The sequence below is a fragment of the Procambarus clarkii genome, chromosome 76 (assembly GCF_040958095.1).
Source record: "Procambarus clarkii isolate CNS0578487 chromosome 76, FALCON_Pclarkii_2.0, whole genome shotgun sequence".
Lineage (NCBI taxonomy): Eukaryota > Metazoa > Arthropoda > Malacostraca > Decapoda > Cambaridae > Procambarus > Procambarus clarkii.
In genome coordinates, this window is record NC_091225.1 from 8,373,880 (window position 1) to 8,399,700 (window position 25,821).

At 40.7% G+C, this 25,821-nt stretch overlaps 1 protein-coding gene across 1 annotated transcript in view; it reads left to right on the forward strand.

The window, feature by feature from the left end:
* LOC123771533 (glutamate receptor ionotropic, delta-1) overlaps positions 1-25,821 on the forward strand; it is a 174,838-nt gene that overhangs the window by 27,092 nt on the left and 121,925 nt on the right. Inside the window, exon 2 of the mRNA XM_069313622.1 lies at positions 1,538-1,706. Within this exon, the coding sequence (XP_069169723.1) occupies positions 1,555-1,706 (152 nt within the window). The 5' untranslated portion in view covers positions 1,538-1,554. The remainder of the gene's footprint in view (positions 1-1,537; positions 1,707-25,821) is intronic.

A 25,821-nucleotide genomic window follows, 5' to 3' on the forward strand; every position in this document is an offset into this window, starting at 1 on the left:
AAAAGAAAGGTCAAACGCCATGCAACTTCTGAAGAGTTAACCAACACAACACTTGTACCCCTAATTAAACTATTTTACAGGAACTTCTTTTCGACGGCTCATAAAACGGAGGAAAGGATCCTGAAAGATATTGTTGATAGGAACGTCATCCCTACAGACAAAAATCAGAAAATACAATTGATAATTTATTATAAAACAAAAAAAAACGGCCAATCTACTCATAAAAAACTCGCCAGACGCAGAACGCTTTGAAGGAGACCAACGTCGTCTATGCCTTTAAATGCCCACTTGGGGACTGTAAGCCTCAAAGAATTCAATATATAGGCAAGACAACAACGTCTCTTTCTAGGCGACTAACAATGCATAAGCAATAGGGAGCCATCAAGGAACACATAATCTCTTCTCATAACCATCACCAGAGAAATTTTAACAAACAACAAAGAAATCATCGATAGGTACGGCGATAGCAGGCGGCTAGACATCAGCGAGGCACTACACATCAAAAAGTCCACACCAGCAATCAACAGCCAATTAATGCACAACAATATTCTACCTACTTCAAGACCCTGAACCAATATGGAAGCAGCAAGAGGAAGTATGGGCCAATAGACCTTCTGCAGTTACTTCCATTCATATGTTCATTTATCCAATTTATACCCATTGTTTCGTGTTCTGTCTTGTGTTTGTCACCTCACCCAAAACTTTTGTACCATATCACCTCATCCAATAGAGTATAAGTACGAAGAATTTGTGTGTAAATTAAGTCTTTGGAAATGTAATACGAATTACGAAACATGTTCAGGCGTTAGACAATTAAAAAATTAATTTCGGAGAATTGTTATTTTTATTACCACCGACAGTGAAGAAAAAATAAGAAATATTGAGAAGATTCGTGTTAGAATTATTAATCTTACCTTTTCGGTCATATTCAACAACATATGTTTACAAGAAAGACTGCTACCAAAATATGCTAGTGAATTAATACACAATTTTTGTTATAGGCCAAAATGTAAAAAAAGGTAATAACACCTAGCGGATTTATTACATACAATCATCAGTTACAGCTATCATTTCTTAAAGAAAATAATATTATTTTTCACTCCGTTATATGTCACAAACATAAAAATAGTTTTCTGATACATATGATTTGTTATCTTAAAATTTCAAAACAAGTAAACAACATTGTTATTACGACTCTAACAAACTCTTCTGACTTCTACATTACAAAGCATTATTTTGATGAGATGAAGTATATTAGTAGGAATGTACACCTTCTTCAAATAATTATTCCACAATATTCTGTTTAAATTTTTAAACAATCAATTTTTCACGATGTTTGTTTCATCGAATTTATCTTACCATAAAAAAACTGAAATCTTACCATAATCTTTGGTATGGAGGTCAGGAACTAATGTAGGAGTATAGTTCAAATCAGTGTTTGTAATAATGATTTTGCGTTGGAAGAAGTAGCCCGTTAATAGACAGAGATAAGAGTTTTTTATATAAATTTTACTTACAATGTTACCAACCTCGGCAGGAAGCTTAGAAAACTTTATGGGCTACAAGATGAGAATAGTAACAACATCGGTAGTTCTACCGTATCTTGACTACCAGAGGGCCAGCGAGATCCCTGGAACAGCCGTCACACTGACTGACTCCTGTGATGCCCGGCTCATCCACACCTTTGCGGCAAAACTCAACTTCACGTATGGTTTCACTTTTTCTTTAAAATTTGTGTTTAGCATAAATTGTAAATCACCTAGTACTCACCCATGCAAAAAAACAATGATTACACATTGAATCAATCTGTACAATTTTATAATGCAATGCAGAAATACATTATAAGATATGCATATAACTACCTGTTTGATAATATAAAATATGTATGCTGTAAACAAACACTCACACACACACATTTACACATACACCCCCCATTCCCAGCCATACTGATTGACAGTTGCAGTTGATTGGCGGTTGAGAAGCAGGAACAAAGAGCCATATCTCAACCCTCAGAATCACAACTAGATGAATACAAATAGGTGAGCACACACACACCCAAAAACATGGGTACTCGAGGCTGAGTGGATAGCATTCGGGGGTCATAGTCCAAATAGCCCAGGTTCGACTCCCGACGGAGGCGGACACAAATGGGAAAAGTTTCTTTCACCCGGATACCTATGTTCACCTAGCAGTAAAGAGGTACCTGGGAGTTAGACAGCTACTGCGAGCCCCTTCCTGGGGATGTGTGTACATGTGCTCACCTAGCTATAATCACCTAGTTGTGTTTATGGGGATTGAGCTCTGGCTCTTTGGGCTCGCCTCTGAACTCTCAATCAATCAACTTTTTTTCCACAAACACACATACCCAGGAAGCAACTGTAGCGGCTGTCTAACTTCCAGGTACCTATTTACTGCTAGGTGAGCAGGAATATCAGGATGAAAGAAACTTTGCCCATTTTTTTCCCCCTCTGCCAAAGATCGAAACCCGAACCGTTAGGACTATGAACCCCGATCGTTGTTCACTCATCCATGAGGCCCCTACGTTTCTTTGGTCCCCGGTGTATGTGTGTGTGTGTGTGTGTGTGTGTGCTTACCTAGTTGTACTTACCTAGAAGTGCTTGTGGGGGTTGAGCTCTGGCTCTTTGGTCCCGCCTCTCAACGGTCAATCAACTAATGTACAGGCTCCTGAGCCTACTGGCCTTTATCATATCTACACTCAAAGCTGTTGTTACGACCCTGGGTTCCTCAGTGGAAACCAGAGGTCAAAATTGAGCTAAATAAACTACCTTATAGTATTGGACGCATCATGAGCTGCATTTGTTTGTATCTTCCCTGCCAGACGTAAGACTATTCTTGTTTCTCAAGGAGCATTTAAAGAATGAGCTTGGGGTTGATTATTAAATAATAAAATAGGCACCAACTATGTTTACTAATACTTTTTAATCATTTGTAAAGTAAACCTGAGTAAACTTGGGATAGGAATGCGGTACGATTAGTTGAGTAGTCTGCTGGCAGCGAGTGAACTGAGGGAGGAATACTCCTTCCTTCCCTTACTTATTTCCCTTACCTTAAGTTAAGTATATCCTATGTTGTAAGTGTGCCTACTCTGGTAGTAAAGATTGGTGAGACCTGGGGGTAGTATTTGCCAGTGTTTTGGGTACCCTAAGTGTTGTGTTGTGTTGTATTAGGATACACGTGGTCTCACTACCCTAAGCTGCATCAAGCTTCAGTTCTTAACCAGTAGTACTTTACCCTAGCTTGTTCACTGTGTAAACCTTGTATCCTGCTTATGTGGACCAAGGCTTTTAACGTAAGATAGTGTGGTAAAGTAATTATTATTATTGTTATTGGTGTGAATGTATATGGGGGGTTGTTAAGGGGTTAATAAATAAGTAAGTTAGTAAAGGATTATCCATTCTTCCTGTGTAGGAGATCTATGATCAACCTCTAGACTGACATTGTGTAGCCAATTAATATCCACTGTGGATATTCCACTTGGGGACCGGGCCTTTTGGATCTCCCATATTTGATAACTCTTAATGCTAACTACTGCCCCTACATCCATGTTATACTAGACTCCCCATAGAACCCACATTCATATATAACAGGTGTGTATGGAATTAGCCTCCACCACATCACTTCCTAATGCATTCCGTTTGTCTACTATTCTGACACTGAAAAAATTCTCTCTAACGCCTCTATGGCTCATTTGGGCACTCAATTTCCACCTGTGTCCCCTAGTGCATGTGCCCCTTGTGTTAAAAAGTCTGTCTTTATCTAGCCTATCAATTCCTCTGAGAATCTTGTATGTGGTGATCATGTTCCCTCTAACTCTTCTGTCTCCCCATGACGTGAGGTTTAATTCCCGTAGTCTCTCCTCGTAGCTCATACCCCTCAGTTCGGGTACTAGTCTGGTGGCAAACCTTTGAACTTTAGCCAGTTTAGCCTTATGCTTGACTAGATATGGACTCCATGCTGGTGCCGCATACTCCAGGATTGGTCTGACATATGTGGCATATAATGTTCTGAAAGATTCCTTACACAAGTTTCTAAAGGCCGTTCTTATGTTAGCCAACCTGGCATATGCCGCTGATGTTATCCTCTTGATAAGGGGAAGGAAATCCCTGATTTTAAACCTCCGCTGCCTTGCGGCCATACCCCTTTTTTGGGAAAGGCTTCAGGAGTCAACCTCGAGGAAAAATCCGGAGTTGGAGCCCCTAAGGCAGTTCGTTGTTGACGTCGACCTCGTTCTGGCAGCTCCTGCGACATTGCTGGAACCATGCGTATTGGCATTTGCCTTTCTATTGGATAATTTCAGCAACATGGAGAGGGGGGGACCTACTGCATGGGTAACAGCTTCTCCTCCATATCTACCTACCCATAGTCTTAGACTGAAGGATGCCTACTACTACTACTATCCTCTTGATATGAGCTTCAAGGGACAGGTCTGGCGTGATATCAACCCCCAGGTCCTTCTCTCTCTCTGACTCTTGAAGTATTTTATCTCCCAAATGATATCTTGTATCTGGTCTCCTGCTCCCTACATCTATCTTCATTACATTACATTTGCTTGGGTTAAACTCTAACAACCATTTGCTCGACCATTCCTGCCGCTTCTCCAGGTCTTCTTGAAGCCTCAAGCTGTCCGCCTCTGTCTTAATACTTCTCATAATCTTGGCGTCGTCAGCAAACATTGAGAGGAATGAGTTTATACCCTTTGGGAGATCATTTGTTAGTGTGTGTGTGTGTGTGTGTGTGTGTGTGTGTGTGTGTGTGTGTGTGTGTGTGTGTGTGTGTGTGTGTGTGTGTGTGTGTGTACTCACCTAGTTGTACTCACCTAGTTGTGTTTGCGGGGGTTGAGCTCTGGCTCTTTGGTCCCGCCTCTCAACCGTCAATCAACAGGTGTACAGATTCCTGAGCCTATTGGGCTCTATCATATCTACACTTGAAACTGTGTATAGAGTCAGTCTCCACCACATCACTTCCTAATGCATTCCATTTGTCAACAACTCTGACACTAAAAAATTTCTTTCTAATATCTGTGTGTGTGTGTGTGTGCGTGTGTGATTTAAAGAGAAATATATGTAGTAGACCTTGTATAGGAAAAATAATATAGTAGATTATGTATAGGAAAAATAATATAGTAGACCTAGTATAGGAAAAATAATATAGTAGACCTAGTATAGGAAAAATAATATAGTAGACCTAGTATAGGAAAAATAATATAGTAGACCTAGCATAGGAAAAATAATATAGTAGACCCAATATTGTTGTGTATGTGTGTAAATGAGAAATATATGTAGTAGACCTAATATAGGAAAAATCGATTGGCTAGAATGGTGGGGTTTAAGAGATAAATACCTCGATTCTGTAGACACATATAGTAATACACCTGCTCATTAAACAGACTCACCCATAATGGAAACAGTAAGAGAAGTAAAAACCAGGACATAACGGTGCAACTTAGCTTTTTGGGCTGCACCGTGCCGTCCAGGTCCTTTTTCCTTACCACAGCGATTGCTCCCTCCCATCCGGGTCATCTTTCGTTACCTTTGTGATTGTTTCCTTCCTTCCAGGTCATTTTTCGCTACCTCGGCGATGGTTCTCTCCCGTCCAAGTCATTTTTGTCATTACCTCGGTGACACACGGACATTGTCTAGGTCGTTTTTCGTTACCTGGGAGACACACGGACATTGTCCGGGGTCTGTTTTAGTTACCTCGGTGAAGCTTCGCTTCTCTCATACTCATTCATCTCCACTCATTAAGTCTGTTTTCTGTGATTGCATATTTAAACTTAATTTCATATTTTTCCCCATTTTCTAAGATTATTTCTAGTTAAAGATGCCATATTGAACATAAGAAAGTGAAATTGCTGAAGGCCTTTGTAGAGAACCATACAGGATCGCCTATTTACTACCACACCATGTTAAACCAAAACATCAGCTGCCGCTACTAGATAAACTGCAGAGGGCCTTTGTATAAGAATCAAAGGGAAGAACACAATGCTTACACTGGTATTTTGGAAATGAATAGTTGTCGAGAGAACTTGGTGTCAATGGCCGACTAGACAAATATTGCAAATCAAATGCAAAATCATTCATAGATAAATGGGAACACTTCAATGGAAGAAATGACATGAATGCTCTGGATGGGGTGCATCTATCTAGGGCTGAGGTTGTTGCTGTTGCCAACTATTTGGAACCTATGGTTGGAAGGGTTTGTTTGGGTTTAAACTGTTAGTAGACAGAGGTACGGGAAATTGATATGGAGAAAGGAGGTAATAAAAGTATGTGTTTGTGGAGGAAACAAATTGACAAAATGAAGAGGGAAATAGAAGGGCCTAAAAAACAACACTACGGGTATATTATACAAACAGTATAAGTCTAAGAAGCAAAATAAACGATTAAAATGCCCTTGTCTGCTCAGAAAAAAATAGATATTATTGCGCTTATCAAAACATGGTTGAATGTAGAAAATAGATAACTATTAGCTGAATATCAAATAAACGAATTTACACTACTTCACACAGATAAATATATATGATGAAGAGGGGAAATAGCTTATATGTTAAGGAAAATTTGAAATGTAGATTCAAAGAGCGAATCAAAAACAAGTCACACAGAAACTATCTCGCTAGAATTAAATGAAAAATGCTAAAAACCTTATAATAGGAGATATATACAGGCAACCAAACTTAGACTAAATTTTTATTTATTTATTTATTTATTTTTACATGTAAGCATGCAAGGTAAATACAATAAATCGACTTGAGAATGGTCCAGGACGGACCGAAACGTCGTCGTCCCTTCAACTTCTAGTGTGTGGTCTGGTCAACATACTTCAGCCACGTTATTGTAACTCATCGCCTGCAAATACAATAAAAACAAAAAAAAATGATAACAAGCAAAAACAAAAAGCTACTGGCCAGAAGGACCGACAGCACAATACAAACAACAAGAAAAAAAAGCAAACATCAAGACAAAACTGAATACAAGAGAAAGCAATGTAAACAGGCTAGCAATACACAAAACATAATAACACACGAAGCAAAACAAACAATATTATCATGACGTACAGGTAAGGCATAAAGATAACAACATAAAATAAAACAAGCAAAGCATATACACAACAAGTAAAGAAAATGAAACACAAGCCGCACAGGGCACAAGAACAACACAAACACTAAACAGAAACATACATAACTAAATACCAGACTCTCAATAAACAAAAAGAGAGGCACAAGCACAGAACACAATAGGGGAAACAACACAGCCAGAGGGGCACACAGGACAACATAATCATAGGAACAGACAATCAGGGAACATACTACAAAAGGATAATAATAATAATATGTCAATAACAATAATAATAATAACAAGAAAGGAAAAATAAAATGCATAACAAACTAAGGTAAAACACGACAAATAGCATAAACCCAGACCGGGTCACGCCAACAGCCTGAAGGGCACTCAACACGACACAAACAAGCGCACAAACAGCACCACAAAAACATATAAACCACAAAAAACAGAACAATAAAAACATGAAATCCACAACCAGACACACACAGAATCAAACCCTGGACTATACAGGAACCGGACACACACACACACACAAGCCATACAAAGAAAACCCACAAAATCAAACCGGAGAACGCAGGAACCGGGTAACAGAAAACATACGCACACTCCACCCACACCCCACAACCATGCACACAAATGGAAACAACCCTCAACACACAATATACAAAAAAAAAAAAATTATATGCGAAGAGCATAGGGCTCAGAGTCAGGAGCATATTTCTCAGGGAACAACTTCCAAGGATACTTGTGCTTATAGGCCTCCCAAATCAAAAATTTCAAATCAGTAGGGGTACGATTTCCCTGTCGCTGTGGGGCCAGCATAAATTCCGGAATCTCCAGATCAGGCGGCATCGGCCACTCATGAAGCTCACCAACGCAAGTCGCATAATGAGGCCGGGGAGCGCAAACCACACCCTCTGAGGAAGCAGACGACGCCGAAGAAGCGTACAAGGGCTGCCGAGACGGCTGTGCCGCCGGACACACAAGATCAGGGGACGGGCGACGAGATGATAACACCTACACCGAGACTGCAGGAGACACTGAAGAGACGGCCAAAGACGGAAGAGGCGTCGAGATCGCCGCCGACGAAACGGGGAACAAGGAAGGGGCAACAGAACCCCCAGAGCGAGCAGCCTTTTTCAACACCACCACCAGACCACCCCGCTCACCACCAACCTCAGCAGGGGGAACCACCCCCACGTAGAATCGGAGCCAGCCGTCGCAGGCGACGACCCGAAGCAGGACCCGCAGACACCATATCAGAAGTGGAGGCCAAAACACTGGCACCGGCATCCTCAGGCAAATGCACCTCCGCCATCACCGTAGTATGCAACACACCTGGAGCCACCCCACCGTCGCCGGAAGGCCCACACACGTCGAATTCGCCAACGTCGGCCCACGCCTGAGAAGAATGCCGGGAACGCTTAGGCACTGGCTGCAAATCATCAGAACTGGAGGCTGACTCAGAGACACGCGCAACACAAGCCGGCCGAACCGATGCATGTCGCAGGACGGCAGCATCCTCAACCACATGGGGCACTGGGCCAGGGACAAGAAAAAGCGGCAGATCGACCTCAGCACCCAGCACATCCGGGACCCGAGGCAAGGACACAGGGCCAGGCGTAGCAGCTGAAGACATGAGAGAAGACGATGCCGCCACACAGTGAGCACCAGGAAGGCCCTTGGGAGCAGCGAGGACAGTGACGGGTGCAGGGAGACCAACCGACGGCACTGCAATACCCGGAGACGGGACAGCAACCACTGGAGGCTCATCGGGCGATGCAGGGAGGGGGGGGGGGGACAGCAGCGAATGAGACCCGCACCTCCTCATCCCCGAAATCCTCGCCCTGAGGGAGCGGCGGGAAATCATCTTCCCTAAACAAGTTGACAGGAGCAGCAAGGGTCTCCAAGCACCCGGCAGCCTGATGCCCCAACTGGCCACACCGGAAACAGTACATGTACATGTACTGTACATGTACCATGTACACGTGTATGCCCCAACTGGCCACACCGGAAACAGTTATGGGGCTGCCGGGCATAATACACCCGGACGAAGTAACCCATCAGCCAGACAGAAGACGGTATATCCGACCACAGGAGCATACCCAAGGTACGAATGTTCGTCCGCCTTCCAGCATACCTCCCCGAGGTGAGCGTGTTCACCCGCACACTAACACGTGTACCATAACTCCCGAAGTAACGCCGGAGGGGGTCTTCAGGGAACTCCAGGGGCGCACCATGAACACTGACATAAGTCAGGGCACCACTGCGATCCGAAATCGCCGCAGAGCTGGCATCATCCGGCAACGGCAACGTACACCCCTCGTACCGACGGAGGAAGTCTCGGTACTCCTCTTCCCTCACGAACTTGTTAACACCCCTTGGGCTGTAACAAGCTCAACACCGTAGATAGCCTCCACCGGGATACGAAGCATGTCACACATCACCATCTCGATGACCGTATATCCAGCCTTACTAGTGAACTCCAGGCCCACGGAGTTCACACGCACAACAGGGGGAAGATGACCTTCCATGTCAGAACCACCACGTCAACACGCAGCTAGTTAGCAACAAAACTGGGAGGGCAGAGACGTCCACACCACCTGGCGACCAAAATGGCAAACAACCCCAACAGTCAGGGAGGGTCGGCAAGACGTCCTCACTCTACGGCTGCCAGCAGTTGACTCTCCAACTTAGACTAAATGGAAGCAAAGCATCTATGGGATGAAATATCTAGAACAGTGGTATTCAACTTGGGTGGACAGTCCACCTTATAGTGAACGCGATTAAGGGGCCAAAAGATTAGTTTACTAAAAGTTGTTCAATGTCAACCAATATTTTTTGACTAGTTGTATAGGAAAAGGGCTGCAATTGTTCAAAGTTTCAGTACTGCAGCTTAAATAGAAAAGGAGATTTAATTTTTTTTCAATGAATATTAAAAATTTTCAAGTGTGTATATAGAACCACATGTTTCAGATATAAGCATTCTATGACACTTTTCTGACACTAGGGGTGGACTACTGGGTGGACGAGATCCTCACCGGCACGTGTCTGTAATATACAAGAGACTATCTTTCTCTCTCTCCTATATTTCTTAAAATACATACTTCAAATACATATTTACCTATTGTAACATCGAGGTTGCCACTTCGCCTACTCACAAGACCCCGATAGTACAACCACGTAAGGGACTGTCTCGCAATTGGTTGTCACGAATCATGCAGCCGAGTTCCCGCTCTCAATTGCCTAATTTCATAACACTATCAAGTGTGGACTCAGGGAGTGGTGACTGGTATATCAGTTATTATTGCAGTGTAACTGCACTTGTTCACTTCACGTTGGACAGTGAGCCTGTACCTCTTGTGACTTCTGTATGTAAGTAATACTTATTATTATTATTATTATTATTATTATTATTATTATTATTATTATTACAACTTGCCTTAGATACAGTCTTAGGGGAACTAATTGGTTTTGTTACTATGTTTCTAAATAATATTTAAATCAAGTAATATTTCCACAATAATTCTGATTAGTTATTTTGTCTTAGTACTGTGTCGTTCCCATTTTGATTAGTTTGGTTTCAGATTTTATATATGAATTGTGAGAGTTTTTAACTTGTGAGTTTGGAATAAAATGAAATTGGTATAAGGAATTGAACACGGAAAATTTCTAAGAATTTTCTTTATTCTTTAACCTTTATTCCTGTCGTGATATTCAATTAGGTCGCCTGAGGACGGACTTGCTTAGCTAACACACCAGTGTAGTAAGCAGCTCATTCCTCACTTTGGGACCATATATGAACAATTGACTAGGCGCGAGCAAACGCCGAGACCCCAATGAAAATTGAAATCCCCTCCACTTGGGCCGACGACCTTCGCCATTCGCCGAAGCGAATCTAGCGAGTAGGTCAAGGGCTCTCACAACAGTAATTTATTGTTGTGTGGTGCCGTATATTTGGTCCAAAACTCAGAATCAGTCTCAATTTTATTAGTCGAGTGTGAAGAACACTTGCATAACAATAATAATGTGTGGGGGTGTAACGAAAAGACAGCGTTAACCATAACAACTTAGTTTATTCAATAAAGTACTAACTACTACAACAAAACAAAAAGAAATGTCAATGACGTTACTCGAAATCCTTCCTGTGACACTATCAATGACAGCTAGACACCAGCCCCTCAGACTGCATAATGAACTAACTCGAACATAAGTGTGACCACCGAGGATTCAACAAGAAACAAGAACTAACAGATCTATAATCACAATTACAACAAATGACACAGTGGGTTCGGAAACACGTCTCCAGTAACCTCCTAACTGCTCTACGCCTCAGTGCAGTCTACACCTGCAATGGCGGTTGCAATGCAATCAAATCAGTAGTCTTTCAATGACAACAATAACTAATGGGTTCACCGGCAACTCCAGCAACCCTTCCTCCAATTAATCCTTACGTTAACACTCTGTCCCACGGATGATCAACAATCAATAACAATTGATTTACGTTAATAACACAATAAAATTTACGTTAAATTAATAACTCTTATAACTGTCACTAGTAACGCGGAAATTACACAACACTACCCGTCGAGCATTCAGTGAGAAAATCCCATTAATCCCTGTACTACCAGACAGCTGATTAATCTCTTTACTAGTTACGTTAATTTACGTTATTCGGTTACTAATCACTCAGCGATGGTAAACTCTGATTTACAATGTCCAAAGTGCTAAGAGAACGGTAATCACTCGTGATTACCTTTAGAGTAATTGATTACTATCCTCAAGATCAATAATTAATCAATTAAAATACGCAACCTTTCACACTGGCTCAGCAATTTACATTAAGGTATGAATTCCGTCTGAGCCTTCCATACTCAGACCAATTCAGGTGGCTAATAACAGTAATTAGCCCCACGTTTACGTTATTCTAAAATGACGTTACTCTTCCCACGAGTCAATCAAGTGCTGGTACTTCCGGGCATATAAATAACGACGTTACGTTAATGGAACAATGGAGCCTTCGTGTGAATCGATCAAACAAGGATCGAGGTTAATTACTTTGACTTCCTGAAACACGTCAATTACCCAGCCCACTGACCGTTAATTACGACAGACAATACTCTAATTCTTATCTGGCTGATGGCTAGGCTCCTTGAGACTATCGTAGCTGCTTGCAGGAAAGTAAATTAACCCAAACGTATTCTACGTTACTCAAATTGTCAAAGAACAAATTCTCTTAAAGCAATGGGCGTTCCCTTGGTTACGCTATATTAATTGCCTCGCAATCACCTCACTGAATACTGGATTTCGATGTCCTACCAGATAAACAGGAGAATATATATGTGCCCAAGTACTCGTCTACAGCCGAGTTCACCCACGACATTGATAAATCACACTAACAAATCACGGTGATTTACGTTACAATCCGGTTGCAATGACAATACTGCAGAATTTAGTAAAATAACATACAGGACATGAACCCTCTAGAACACTGCCCCACAATGACTTTACTGAACTGCAATCACATACGGTGATGCTCAACACTAGCAACAATCACCATCAAATAACAACCCCCTCTGCAATAACACACACGGCAAGTACTCTAATTTCCAAGTATTAGAATACTGCAGGCACTTACTTACTGTTGCAAATGACCCCAGTGCTCTCAATAACCCCTGGAACATAGGTCAAAATATTTGCAATCACCACACAGTAAATAACACAATAACACTGGGCACCGTGACACTACGATTATATATATATATATATATATATATATATATATATATATATATATATATATATATATATATATATATATATATATATATATATATATATATATAATTACTGTTGACACATGTAGCCTACAGCTATCAAACGTTATTGGGAACACTAAGGAGATCTCGCACTCCTAAATCACATGGGTGAATGATTTATCGATCACGCATGCCGATAAACACTCTCGAGAGTTACGTTACTCGACAGAGCGATGGCGGTCTCTCTAGACAGCCTCGTCACTCACCAAATTCTACCAAAATTACGTTAATACTGCAACCACAATACTTATATATATATATATATATATATATAAATCACACTTGTCACGGCCCTGGGAACAATACAAGAAATTAAAACCACACTGTGGTACACTCCACAATAAATATTGCCAGGAATCACTGACGTTACACACATACCTGAGCGCTCAGTGTTGGAATTCCACACCTGCAAGACTACACATGGAAATGATATCACTCCGTCCCACGGACGATTAAAAATGATTTAATTACCACAATAGAATAATATAATTATTACATGGACATCCTCACAGTCCTTGGCTAATCTATGTATACTCTGTTCCCATGTGTACTCACACACACACACACACACTGTACGTCTGTGTACACAAGACGTAAGTCCCTCTGGACTGACAAGATGACAATAAAGGGTGATTGTCATACTATCTCCTCGTCCACACTTCACTTCACCTCACAGGTGCTGGCGTGACAATGTGACAGAACACGTGACCTCGAATTCAAGCTTTAAGAGACTAACTGATCACCAGAAATACACACATAGGTACTTACTCATTCATACTGCCGGCTTACACCCCATTCCCATACATCAGGCACCCCACTACGGGTGGCTGGCTCGCTCACAACAGTAGTAAGTGGTGTAGGCGGTGGTAGTACCTCACGTGGTATTTTACATACAATTGGCGCGCACTCGAACCCCTCCCACTCACAACACGGCTCGGTTCGCACCCTCGACCCACTGGTGAAGTGAAGTGTTCGTACCCAGGTGACGCGCACAACGATAGCATCTTACACAAACATGGGAAATCTGCCTTAAACACAGACACGAATTTCCCCGTTCCCATTGACTGCTACAGAGCACTAGCAAGTCTAATCATCACTGGTATGGGATCCACGAGTCTGTCACTGCTCGTATGCACATTACCCCACGATCCCAGATCACCAGATCTTCTCTCCCCACTCACTGTTCACAATGTCTTTTCCCCCCTTCGAGCGACGACCTCGGCCAGATTCTGTGACGACCCAGTCGTAGTTGAAGCAGGAGGTGAAGCAGTTGAGTAGTCCAGCCACCACGGCGCTCTATACTCAATTTGGCCGAATTGAGTACAGGAAGCGTCTTGACAGAGTGACAGCTATGTTCAGAATGATGCTTACACCGAAGATTCCCGCGTCTTCCTCGAAATAACCAATGAGAGGAAGGCATACAGCGGCCTACCCCTCTCATCCAATCAGCGACGTTGTAGCAAGGCCCCTAGGGCAGTTCGAAGATGGCCGACCAACATGGCGGCTCAAGATGTTTACTAAGATGGCGGCTGTTTCCATGACGACGACTCAAGTGGCCAGCGAGCGCGGGAGGCCCACAGCTCACCCCACGCCTGCGGCCTAGCTGTTCCCGCGCAAAGTGGAGTCTCACTCCAAGCCATACATTGAGATGATGCTATTGGCTCTAGCACTGTTCACAGACTTGCTACCCCGGCCAGGGTAACATTTCTGGACTGCTGATGACTGGGGCTCTCACATGAGCCCAAACACTAGATGTTTCGGTTGCTGGTTGCCAAACTTAAGTCCGCCCACTTAACAAGTGCACTTAACAAGTGTACTGGCTCCCACGGGCATAAGAGCACTATTGTAAGTGAGCTGGTGAACCATCCCCTCACATGAATTAATGTGTTAATATAAAAAAAGCTAACTTATCCTTATTTATTTTACAAATTTCAACATTATTGTTCAACTTCTGCAGGCCATTTCAATTTACAAGAACTTCAAAAAGATACAATTCTGAGCATGCAAAACGTGTTCCAGTTGGTGCAGCAGTTGATGCAACATGAAAAGATGATGTTTCAAATCAAGATGGAACTGCATCACAGGACTTAACAGAGGAAAAGGAGGCTTCCAAAAAGGATGCATCTTTGGAAGCATACTTGAAGCAACAGTCGATCATTAAGAGTCAAGTTAAGCCCTCTGACATGGAAGCACTTACTCTTGCTTCTTTTAAGATGACACACATCGTTCTTCAAAAAAAAAATCACTGAACTTGAAAATATTGTACTGCCGTGTCTTTAAGTAGCAGCTGACCTTATACACGAAGGGGGGGGGGGGGGAATGCAGTGAAGAAAGTGAAGCAGATTCCGTTGTCTGATACTACAATAAGTCGTCGGTCTGTGATGTTAGCAGATGACCTGGAAGAACAGCTTGTTAAAAAATTGCGTCTAGCCGCTTCGTTTAACATTCAACTGGATGAAACCCCAGACATAAGAGGAGAAGCACAGCTGATTGTTTACTGTCGGTTTCCAGACTCAAAAGAGAAAACCATTGTTGAACATTATTTGTGCCGTCTCCAACTGGGCATAGAAACAACAGCACACAGCATTTTTCAGAAACTTCATGATTTCATTATTGTAGAGGGAATTGACTGATCAAATTGCAAGTCTGTTACTACTGATGGTGCAAAAGCTATGGTCGGTGCAATCGATGGTGTTGTAAAGAATATTCAAGCTCTCTCACCAAATTGTATCGCATTTCACTGGGTGATTCAGATGGAAGCGTTAGTGGCAAAGCGACTGAATGAAACTAGAAATACTAAGAAGAAAAGTGACTTTGAGCTTCTAATTGATGATGTTGTCAAAATGGTTAATCATATCTGTGCACCTGCAAAAAAGCATAGAATGTTTCGTGAGTTGTGTAAGGATATAGGAGCTAATTTCACAAAACTCCTCTTTCATACTGAAGTACGTTGGCGCTCTCTGGCTAAGGTTCTTAATCGAGTGTTTGCACTGAGAGAGCAGTTTTGTATTTTCTTTACTGATGAAGCAAACCCCATAGCAGTTAAATGTCAGGATGTACTCTGGCTAGCAAAATTATTTTACATGGCTTCAATCTTCGATCATCTGAACAAGCTAAACATCAGTCAGCAAGGCAAAGGTGGGAATATTTTTACAAGTATAGGGAAAATAAATGCATTTAACTGAAGGTAAAAAAATGAAAAACCAATCTAGAAAAGAGGTGCTTTTCAGATTTTGAATTATTTGACTCATTTGTGAGAGAATGTGACTGGGAACATGGTATGCAGGCAACAGAGCAGACACTGGAGGTACATATATCACACTTAGTTATCAGACACTTTACTTTAATGCAAGAAAACCTTGACTTCTATTTCCCAGACAGTGTGAATGACCAGCTGACCTCCAACATGTGGATGATTAATCCCTTCACAGATGAAGGAACTGATCATTGCGATGCTCTTTTAGAGCTTCGAGTGGATTATTCATAAAGAAGCAGTTTTCAAGACATTTAGCCATCCCATGGATTTCTGAGTTACCCTACTTGATATTCCAAAGTACAAGGTTCTAGCCAAGCAGACAATAGCCACATTAGTACAAATGCCAACATCATATTTGTGTGAGCAAGGGTAGTTTTGATGAAGACAGAGAAAAAGAATGCAATCCTGAACTTGGATCCTCTCATGCGAGTTGCACTTGAAAATCGTCTGACACCTCGATTCAACCTAATAGCAGAAAAAGTGCAACAGCAGCCAAGCCACTGATTATTTTAAAGGATAACTATTTATTTTATTTATTGATACCGTACAAAATATAGCAAATATTGTCTACAATTTCACTTTAGTGAAGAAAAATGCGTCTAAATGGCATGCTTAATGTTATCTTGTGTATTTTGAGCCTCTTAGTTTGAGATGAGGTGTGTAAATATATGGATGGATATGTAAAAGTTAAATAAAAAATAGGAGAAATTGTTTTTCTGTTTACATAGTCATAGAAAAGAGATATGAAACGCAGATTTTAAATATTAAAACGTGAGATTTATAATTAGACTTTTTCAGGGTGGGGCACAGACAGCTTCTTAATCACCACTAGGGTTAGACGACATTAAAAGGGTTGAAGACCACTGATCTAGAGCATCAAGGTCTAACAGTAATTGTGTCATGGGGTGACTTTATTTTTAGTGGAATAAACTAGATTAACAGAACAGGGAATAATGAAGCAGAATATTTTGTAGACTTAATTGACGATTGCTCTCTTAAGCAACATATTAAGAAACCAATGCGGGAAAATAAAACTTTAGACTTAGCGTTAACTAACAGGGAAAAACAAATTAATGAAATCGAAATAGAGACTGAGCTTGGGAACATTGATCACAAAGAAATCCGATTCAGCATTGAATGGAATAGATTTGTAGGAGAAAATTCTTTTAAAGTGTCAGATTTTCGAAAAGCTGATTTTGATGGTCTAAGTAATTTTTGGGGTGAAATAGATTGGAAAGTCCTGGGAATCGGGGGGTGGGCAGGCCTTCGAGCGAGATGTGAACCCAGCGATGGGTGATGCAAAAAGATATTTCGATGTGGATTCAAAATATAGCTTATTTAAAAATATTCTAAGCAAAGCACAGGAACGTAGTATACCATACAAATTCAATTGATAGAATAATAATGACCCGAAATGGATAACAAGGTATCTGAAGATCCTTATAGGTAGAAAAAGAGCTAGATAAAAAAGGATTAGGAATGGGGAAGTTAGTTTAGAACAAGAATTCGTCCAACTGGTTAGAAATGTTAAAAAGAGGTATGGAGGGCACAAAATAAACTATGAAGTTCGCATAGCAGGGCAAGCAAAGACAAATCCTAAAGATTTCTTCAGTTATATCGAATAATGATTAGATTAGAGAAAGGATAGGTCCATTAAAAACTGAAACAGGTCAGCTAACTGATAATGACGAGGAGATGAGAGGTACTTTTAATAAAAAAGTTATCTATGTATTTACTAAAGAAAAACTGAATATTATGCCTTCAACCGAACAAGTCTATGTGGATGGAAAAAGGATGGGTTGACTAATTTAGCAGTTACTAGGAAGGATTTTATGAAACAAAAAGTGAAACTCAAGCCAAATCCCCAGGGCCGGACGAAGTGTTTTGCCAGGGTGTTTAAGAAATGCAAAGAAGAGCTTTGCGAGCCATTGTCCACCATATTAAGAAAATCTTTAGAGTAAGGCAGAGTGCCAGAGTCATTGAAGGTTGCTAATGTGGCACCCATTTTCAAGAAAGGCGATAGATCACTAGCGTCAACCTATCGGCAATTAGCTTTACGTCTATTGTGGGAAAATTACTTGAATCGATAATTGCAAATAACATTCGTCTTCATCTTGAAAAACATAAATTAATAAATGACTCACAAAATGGTTTTACAAATGGCCATTCATGTTTATCAAATTGGCTATCATTTTTTTCCCGCGTTGTTGAGGCAGTTGATAGTGGTACGTTTTTTTTTATGTTGTGTACCTTGACTTTAACAAAGTTTTTGACACAGTGCCACATGAAAGACTGATTAAAAGTTTAGAGGCTCACGGTATTGGGGGTGCAATAGTAGGTTGGATTGGAGCATGGCTATACCAAAGGAAACAAAGAGTTAGTATAAATGAGGTTAAGTCTGAGCTGGAAAGTATTGTAAGTGGAGTGCCTCAGGGCTCTGTCCTGGGACTTCTGTTATTCATGACATATATAAACGATTTAGATTCAGGTTTCAGTAGCAATATTTGCAAATTTGCAGATGATACAAAAGTCGAAAGGGAAATAAACACGGAAAAAGACTCCACAACACTTCAAGACGATATAAATAGGGTTCTGAAATGGTCAAAAGATTGGCAGATGCAGTTTAATGTTGTCAAATATAAAGTATTAAGGCTAGGTAATGATGACATCGTTACAAGATACGAGCTAGATGGTGTTGAGATTGCGAAGTCGGGTTGCGAAAGGGATCTGGGAGTTATGATCAGTAAGAAATTAAAACCAAAAAATAAATGCTTAAATGTTCGTAATAAAGCAAACAGGATACATGGATTTATTATTAATAGCGTTACTAATTTATTAATTATTAGAAGCGTTACTTTCAGATTGTGAAAGGGAACTGGGAGTTACAATTAGAAAGAATTTAAAACAGTGTTTATTTCCCTTTCGATTCCCTCTATCATCATATACGTTAGGCACAATTTGAAATGTAGTTTCAAAGAGGGAATCAAAACTGAGCAACACAAATAAAAACTATTTGGAAAGAATTAAAAGAAAAAGCAAATATTCTTATAATAGGAGTTATATATAGTACATCAAATTTAGACAGAATGGAAGCAAAGCATCTATGGGATTAAAGATTTAGAGCATCTAGGTCTAATAAGTATTTGTGTCATGGGTGACTTTAATTTTAGTGGAATAAACTGGATTAACAGAACATAGGAACATAAGAACAAGGTAACTGCAGAAGGCCTATTGGCCCATACGTGGCAGCTCCTGTCTATAACCACCCAATCCCACACATATACATGTCCAACCCACGGTTGAAACAATTGAGGGACCCCACCTCCACCACGTTACGCGGCAATTGGTTCCACAAATCAACAACCCTGTTAATGAACCAGTATTTACCCAAGTCTTTCCTAAATCTAAACTTATCCAATTGATACCCATTGTTTCGTGTTCTGTCTTGTGTTGATACTTTTAATACCCTATTATTATCCCCTTTGTTATGTCCATTCATCCACTTGTAAACCTCTATCATGTCACCCCTACCTCTTCACCTTTCCAGTGAATGCAAGTTAAGCTTTGTTAATCTTTCTTCATATGAAAGATTTTTTATTTGGGGAATTAACTTAGTCATCCTACGCTGGACACGTTCAAGTGAATTTATATCCATTCTATAGTATGGCGACCAAAAGTGAACTGCATAATCTAAATGGGGCCTAACCAGAGCAAGATATAGCTTGAGAACCACACCAGGTGTCTTGTTAATAACGCTTCGGTTAATAAATCCCAGTGTCCTATTTGCCTTATTACGAACATTCAGGCATTGATCCTTTTGTTTTAAATTCATACTAATCATTATTCCCAGATCTTTTTCGCAATCCGACTTCGCAATCTCAACACCATCAAGCTCGTATCTTGTAACTCTATCATCATTACCTAGCCCCAGAACTTTACATTTATCAGCATTAAACTGCATCTGCCAATCTTTTGACCATTCAAAACCCTATTTAGATCAACTTGAAGTGATAGTGAGTCTTCTTCCGTGTTAATTTCCCTACTAATTTTTGTATCATCTGCAAATTTGCAGATGTTGCCTTACCTCCCTCCTGGATAAAATCAATGACAAACCTGGAATCCTTATTTTTCTAGACCTTGAAAAAGCCTTCGAGTTAGCCAGTGCTCCAGCTACACTGTGCTGCCTTGTGGATAAGGAAATCAAAGGACACGCTCTTGCTTTTGCCAAAGGAAGCCTGCTTAACCGAGAAGCTAAAGTCAAATTCCAAGGAAAAACATCGACCTCAAAGAGGCTGGAGAATGGAACTCCGCAGGGAGGAATACTAAGCCCCTTCCTCTTCAACTGTCTCATGGAACAATTCATAAAGCTCAAGCTACCAAAAGCCAAACTTCTTAACTATGCAGACGACTTTGTGGTCATCATCAATGGCAAAGGTGCAAGGAACCATGCACAAAAATGCCTAGATATTATCAGCAAGGAAGCGGAACGCATAGTAGTGAAAATAAACAGCAATAAAACAAAAGCAATGGCCGTTAAAATGAGAACTCAAGACATCAGACTTGCAATACAAGGACAAGAAATTGAGTGGGTTACCTCTTTTCAATACCTAGAAGTCATAATAGACAACCAGTTGAAATTCACTCAAGAAATTGAATATCTTCGGCAACGCTGTAAAGCCAGAAACTCAGCTTTGCGCTCTCTGACCAGTCTTAGAGAGGGTGCATCTCTACCAGTACTCAAAATGTACTACGTTCAAATAGTCAGGTCACTCATCGACTATGCTGCTCCTGCTCTTACATCCCTCAGTGATAACCAATGGGAGAAACTGGAAGTGTCTCAAAATGATGCTCTGAGAACAATGCTGGGAGCACCTATATGGACGCGTAGAGAGAACCTTAGAATGGAAACAAATTTACATAAGAACATGAGAACATAAGAACAAAGGTAACTGCAGAAGGCCTATTGGCCCATACGAGGCAGCTCCTATTCTATAACCACCCAATCCCACTCATATACTTGTCCAACCCGTGCTTGAAACAATCGAGGGACCCCACCTCCACAATGTTACGCGGCAATTGGTTCCACAAATCAACAACCCTGTTACTGAACCAGTATTTACCCAAGTCTTTCCTAAATCTAAACTTATCCAATTTATATCCATTGTTTCGTGTTCTGTCCTGTGTTGATACTTTTAATACCCTATTAATATCCCCCCGGTTATGTCCATTCATCCACTTGTAAACCTCTATCATGTCACCCCTAACTCTTCGCCTTTCCAGTGAATGCAACTTAAGCTTTGTTAATCTTTCTTCATATGAAAGATTTCTAATTTGGGGAATTAACTTAGTCATCCTACGCTGGACACGTTCAAGTGAATTTATATCCATTCTATAATATGGCGACCAAAACTGAACTGCATAATCTAAATGGGGCCTAACTAGAGCAAGATATAGCTTGAGAACCACACCAGGTGTCTTGTTACTAACGCTGCGATTAATAAATCCAAGTGTCCGATTTGCCTTATTACGAACATTTATGCATTGATCCTTTTGTTTTAAATTCTTACTAATCATAACTCCCAGATCCCTTTCGCAATCCGACTTCGCAATCACAACACCATCTAGCTCGTATCTTGTAACTCTATCATCATTACCTAACCTCAGAACTTTACATTTATCAGCATTAAACTGCATCTGCCAATCCTTTGACCATTTCAAAACCCTATCTAGATCAACTTGAAGTGATAGTGAGTCCTCCTCCGAATTAATTTCCCTACCGATTTTCGTATCATCGGCAAATTTGCAAATGTTGCTACTCAAACCTGAATCTAAATCATTTATATATATTATAAACAACAGAGGTCCCAGGACAGAGCCTTGAGGCACTCCACTTACAACATTTTCCCACTCTGACTTGATTCCATTTATACTAACTCTCTGTTTCCTTTGGTATAGCCATGCCCTAATCCAGCTTAATATAGCACCCCCAATACCATGAGACTCTATTTTTTTAATCAGTCTTTCATGTGGCACTGTATCAAAAGCTTTGCTAAAGTCAAGGTATACAACATCGCAATCCTTACCACTATCAACTGCCTCAACAATGCTAGAATAAAAAGATAACAAATTTGTTAAACATGAACGGCCATTTATAAAACCATGTTGCGACTCAGTTATTAATTTATGTTTTTCAAGATGAAGACGAATTTTATTTGCTATTATAGATTCGAGTAACTTTCCCACAATAGACGTTAGGCTAATTGGTCGATAGTTAGACGCAAGTGATCTATCTCCTTTCTTAAAAACTGGTAACACATTAGCAACTTTCCAAAACTCTGGCACTCTGCCTGACTCTATTGATTTATTAAATATGGTTGACAGTGGGTCACAAAGCTCCTCTTTGCATTCTTTAAGCACCCTAGCAAACACTTCATCCGGCCCTGGGGATTTGTTAGGTTTGAGTTTTACTATTTGTTTAAGAACATCCTCCCTGGTAACTGCTAAACTCGTCAACCTGTTCTCGTCCCCACCCACATAGACTTGTTCGGCTGAAGGCATATTGTTAAGTTCCTCTTTAGTAAATACAGATACAAAATATTTATTAAAAATACTACTCATCTCTTCATCACTATCTGTTATTTGACCTGTCTCAGTTTTTAATGGACCTATCCTTTCCCTAGTCTTAGTACGATATAACTGAAAAAACCCTTTAGGATTTGTCTTTGCTTGCCCTGCTATGCGAACTTCATAGTTTCTTTTTGCTTTCCTTATCTCTTTTTTAACATTTCTAACCAGTTGTACGAATTCCTGTTCTAAAGTGACCTCCCCATTTTTAATCCTTTTGTACCAAGCTCTCTTTTTACCTATAAGGTTCTTCAAATTCTTTGTTATCCACTTTGGGTCATTAGTATACGATCTATTCAATTTGTATGGTATACTACGTTCCTGTGCTTTGTTTAGAATATTCTTAAATAAGTTATATATTGAATCCACATCGAAATCCCCATTTAAGTCACCTATCGCTGGGTTCATGTCTCGCTCCAGGACCGGCCCACACCCCATACCCAAGCCTTTCCAATCAATTTGACCCAAAAAATTTCTTAGGCTATTAAAATCAGCTTTTCGAAAATCTGGCACTTTAACAGAATTTTCTCCTACTGGTCTATTCCATTCTATGCTAAATCTGATTTCTTTGTGATCACTGCTCCCTAGCTCACTCCCTATTTCGATGTCATTAATTTGCGTTTCCCTGTTAGTTAACACTAAATCTAAAATATTATTTTCCCGTGTTGGTTCCTTAATGTGTTGCGTAAGAAAGCAATCGTCAATTAATTCTAGAAAATCTTCTGCTTCACTATTCCCTGTTTTGTTCAACCAGTTTATTCCGCTAAAATTAAAGTCACCCATGACATAAATACATTTACCAGCATTAGAAAACAGGATGAAACAAAGGATAGCCACCATCATAGGAAAACTTACTGGAACAACCGCCAGACTGTCAATCAAAGACAGCATACAGAGATGCTTTCAGAAAAACCTACAGTATAGAACAAGCTCATGGATGGATAATGTGGTCAAGATTTTAGAGAAAATGGACATGAAATGGACCATTAAAAACAAAGGGGAAGATATGTTGACCAGACCACACACTAGAAGTTGAAGGAACGACGACGTTTCGGTCCGTCCTGGACCATTCTCAAGTCGATTGTGATGAGGAGGTAGGGACAAAGTTGAGTGGGAATCTAATTCCCTCCTTCCTTTTCTTTATGTTCATGTTCACAGCTCTGTGTCTGGGTTCTCTTTCTCTGTCTACCGTAAACCCATGCATAGTGGCATGTACATTCACTTCTTTTCCTACCATCCTCCTTCTGTTAAGAAAAGTGTCCTCGTCTCTCTCTTCCTCCGCGCTCTACGCATCAGCGACCCTCAGTTTCTTGATTCTGAAATTGCCTTTATCTACAAATCGTTCTCTCGCCTTGGTTATCCTTTGCATTTCATCAACTGTGCCTACTCTCAAGCTAATCGAAATTTCTTTCATCCTAAACCCGCTTCCAACACTAATAGCACTGTACTATGCCTTCCCTTCATATCTGAACTCAAAACTTTTACCAATACCTTTCGTCCTCTTGACATTAAACTTGCCTTTCGATAAACTAACACACTTCGTAGCAATCTAGTTCACACTGCTCCTCCTGCTTCTAATGCTGCTGGTGTCTACTCTATTTCCTGTTCATCTTGTCCTCTCCAATACTTTGGTGAAACTGGCCGTACACTGAATGACAGACTTAAAGAACACAAGAGAAGTGTTAAATCTGCAGACACTAACAATGCTCTCTTCTGGCATGTGAGGGATTCTAATCATCCCATTGATTGGTCTTCCTCCAAAATAATCTTTCCTGCCTCTACTCTACACAGACGCCGTCTTGTAGAATCGGCTCTTATACACAATGTACCCAACATGAACTTGAGTCCTGGCTTTGTTGCTGTGGACTCTTCCCTTTCACAGTATATACTCAAATGCTCTAATCTTTCTAACAAACGTGACTTAACATAAGATTACCCCTTCCATTTATCTTTCTTTCTCTGTCCTATTCTTTTTCTCTTCTCCCTTTTTCTGTTCATTGTCTTCTCCTACGCTCCCTTGCTATCCTCTTCTTTTTCCTATTACTATCTCCTTCGGTGGTTATAATAGGAGCTGCCTCGTATGGGCCAATAGGCCTGCTGCAGTTCTCATTATTACTACTATCCCCTTCACATTACTTTCCTCCTTAGCTCTCTCTCTTGCCTATTTATTGCCTGTCCCTACCTCCTCATCACAATCGACTTGAGAATGGTCCAGGACGGACCGAAACGTCGTCGTTCCTTCAACTTCTAGTGTGTGGTCTGGTCAACATACTTCAGCCACGTTATTGTGACTCATCGCCTACAAAGGGGAAGATAGACCATATAAACACTTTCGACAGCCTCCTCCATGGGAAGAATCGAATCTAAAGATAATCATTGAAAGATTACCAGTTAAAAAAATCAGCATGTGACCCGCAGAGGCTCAAGGAAGTAATTGAGCAACAAATGGAAACTATCTCTAGACCCACAACGACTCACATCTTCACAGACGGATCAGTTGATCAAGAAAAAGGTTCTGCTGGGGCAGCAGTTTACACTACCCACCATGAAGCTTACTGGAGCATGAATAGTGGGTGCTCAACATTGCAAACAGAATTATATGCCCTGAAGGAGGCAATAAACTATATAATTGAGAATAATTTACATGATGTCATCATTCATACAGACTCTAAATCTTCGCTACAGGCATTGTTATCCAGTCAGCACAGAGATAATACACAACTCCTCACAGAAATTCAACATATAGGAAAAGATGCCCATAATCGAGGGCTGTCAATCACCCTAAATTGGATACCAAGTAACATTGGCATAGATGGTAATGAAAAGGCAGACTCACTAGCAAAAACTGCCACTGCTCTACCTGTTGTACAAGTTCAAATACCTCCAAGTTTCTCACAGATAAAGGAGCAAATCAAGAAGAAAATATTCTCAACTATCAAAAGTCGCCACAGAGCCAAAGTAGCGGAAGGAAGATCCACTGCGATATGGTACGAACAAGCCACTGGTTACTCCTCTTTCAAGCCTGACAAAAGGATATCCA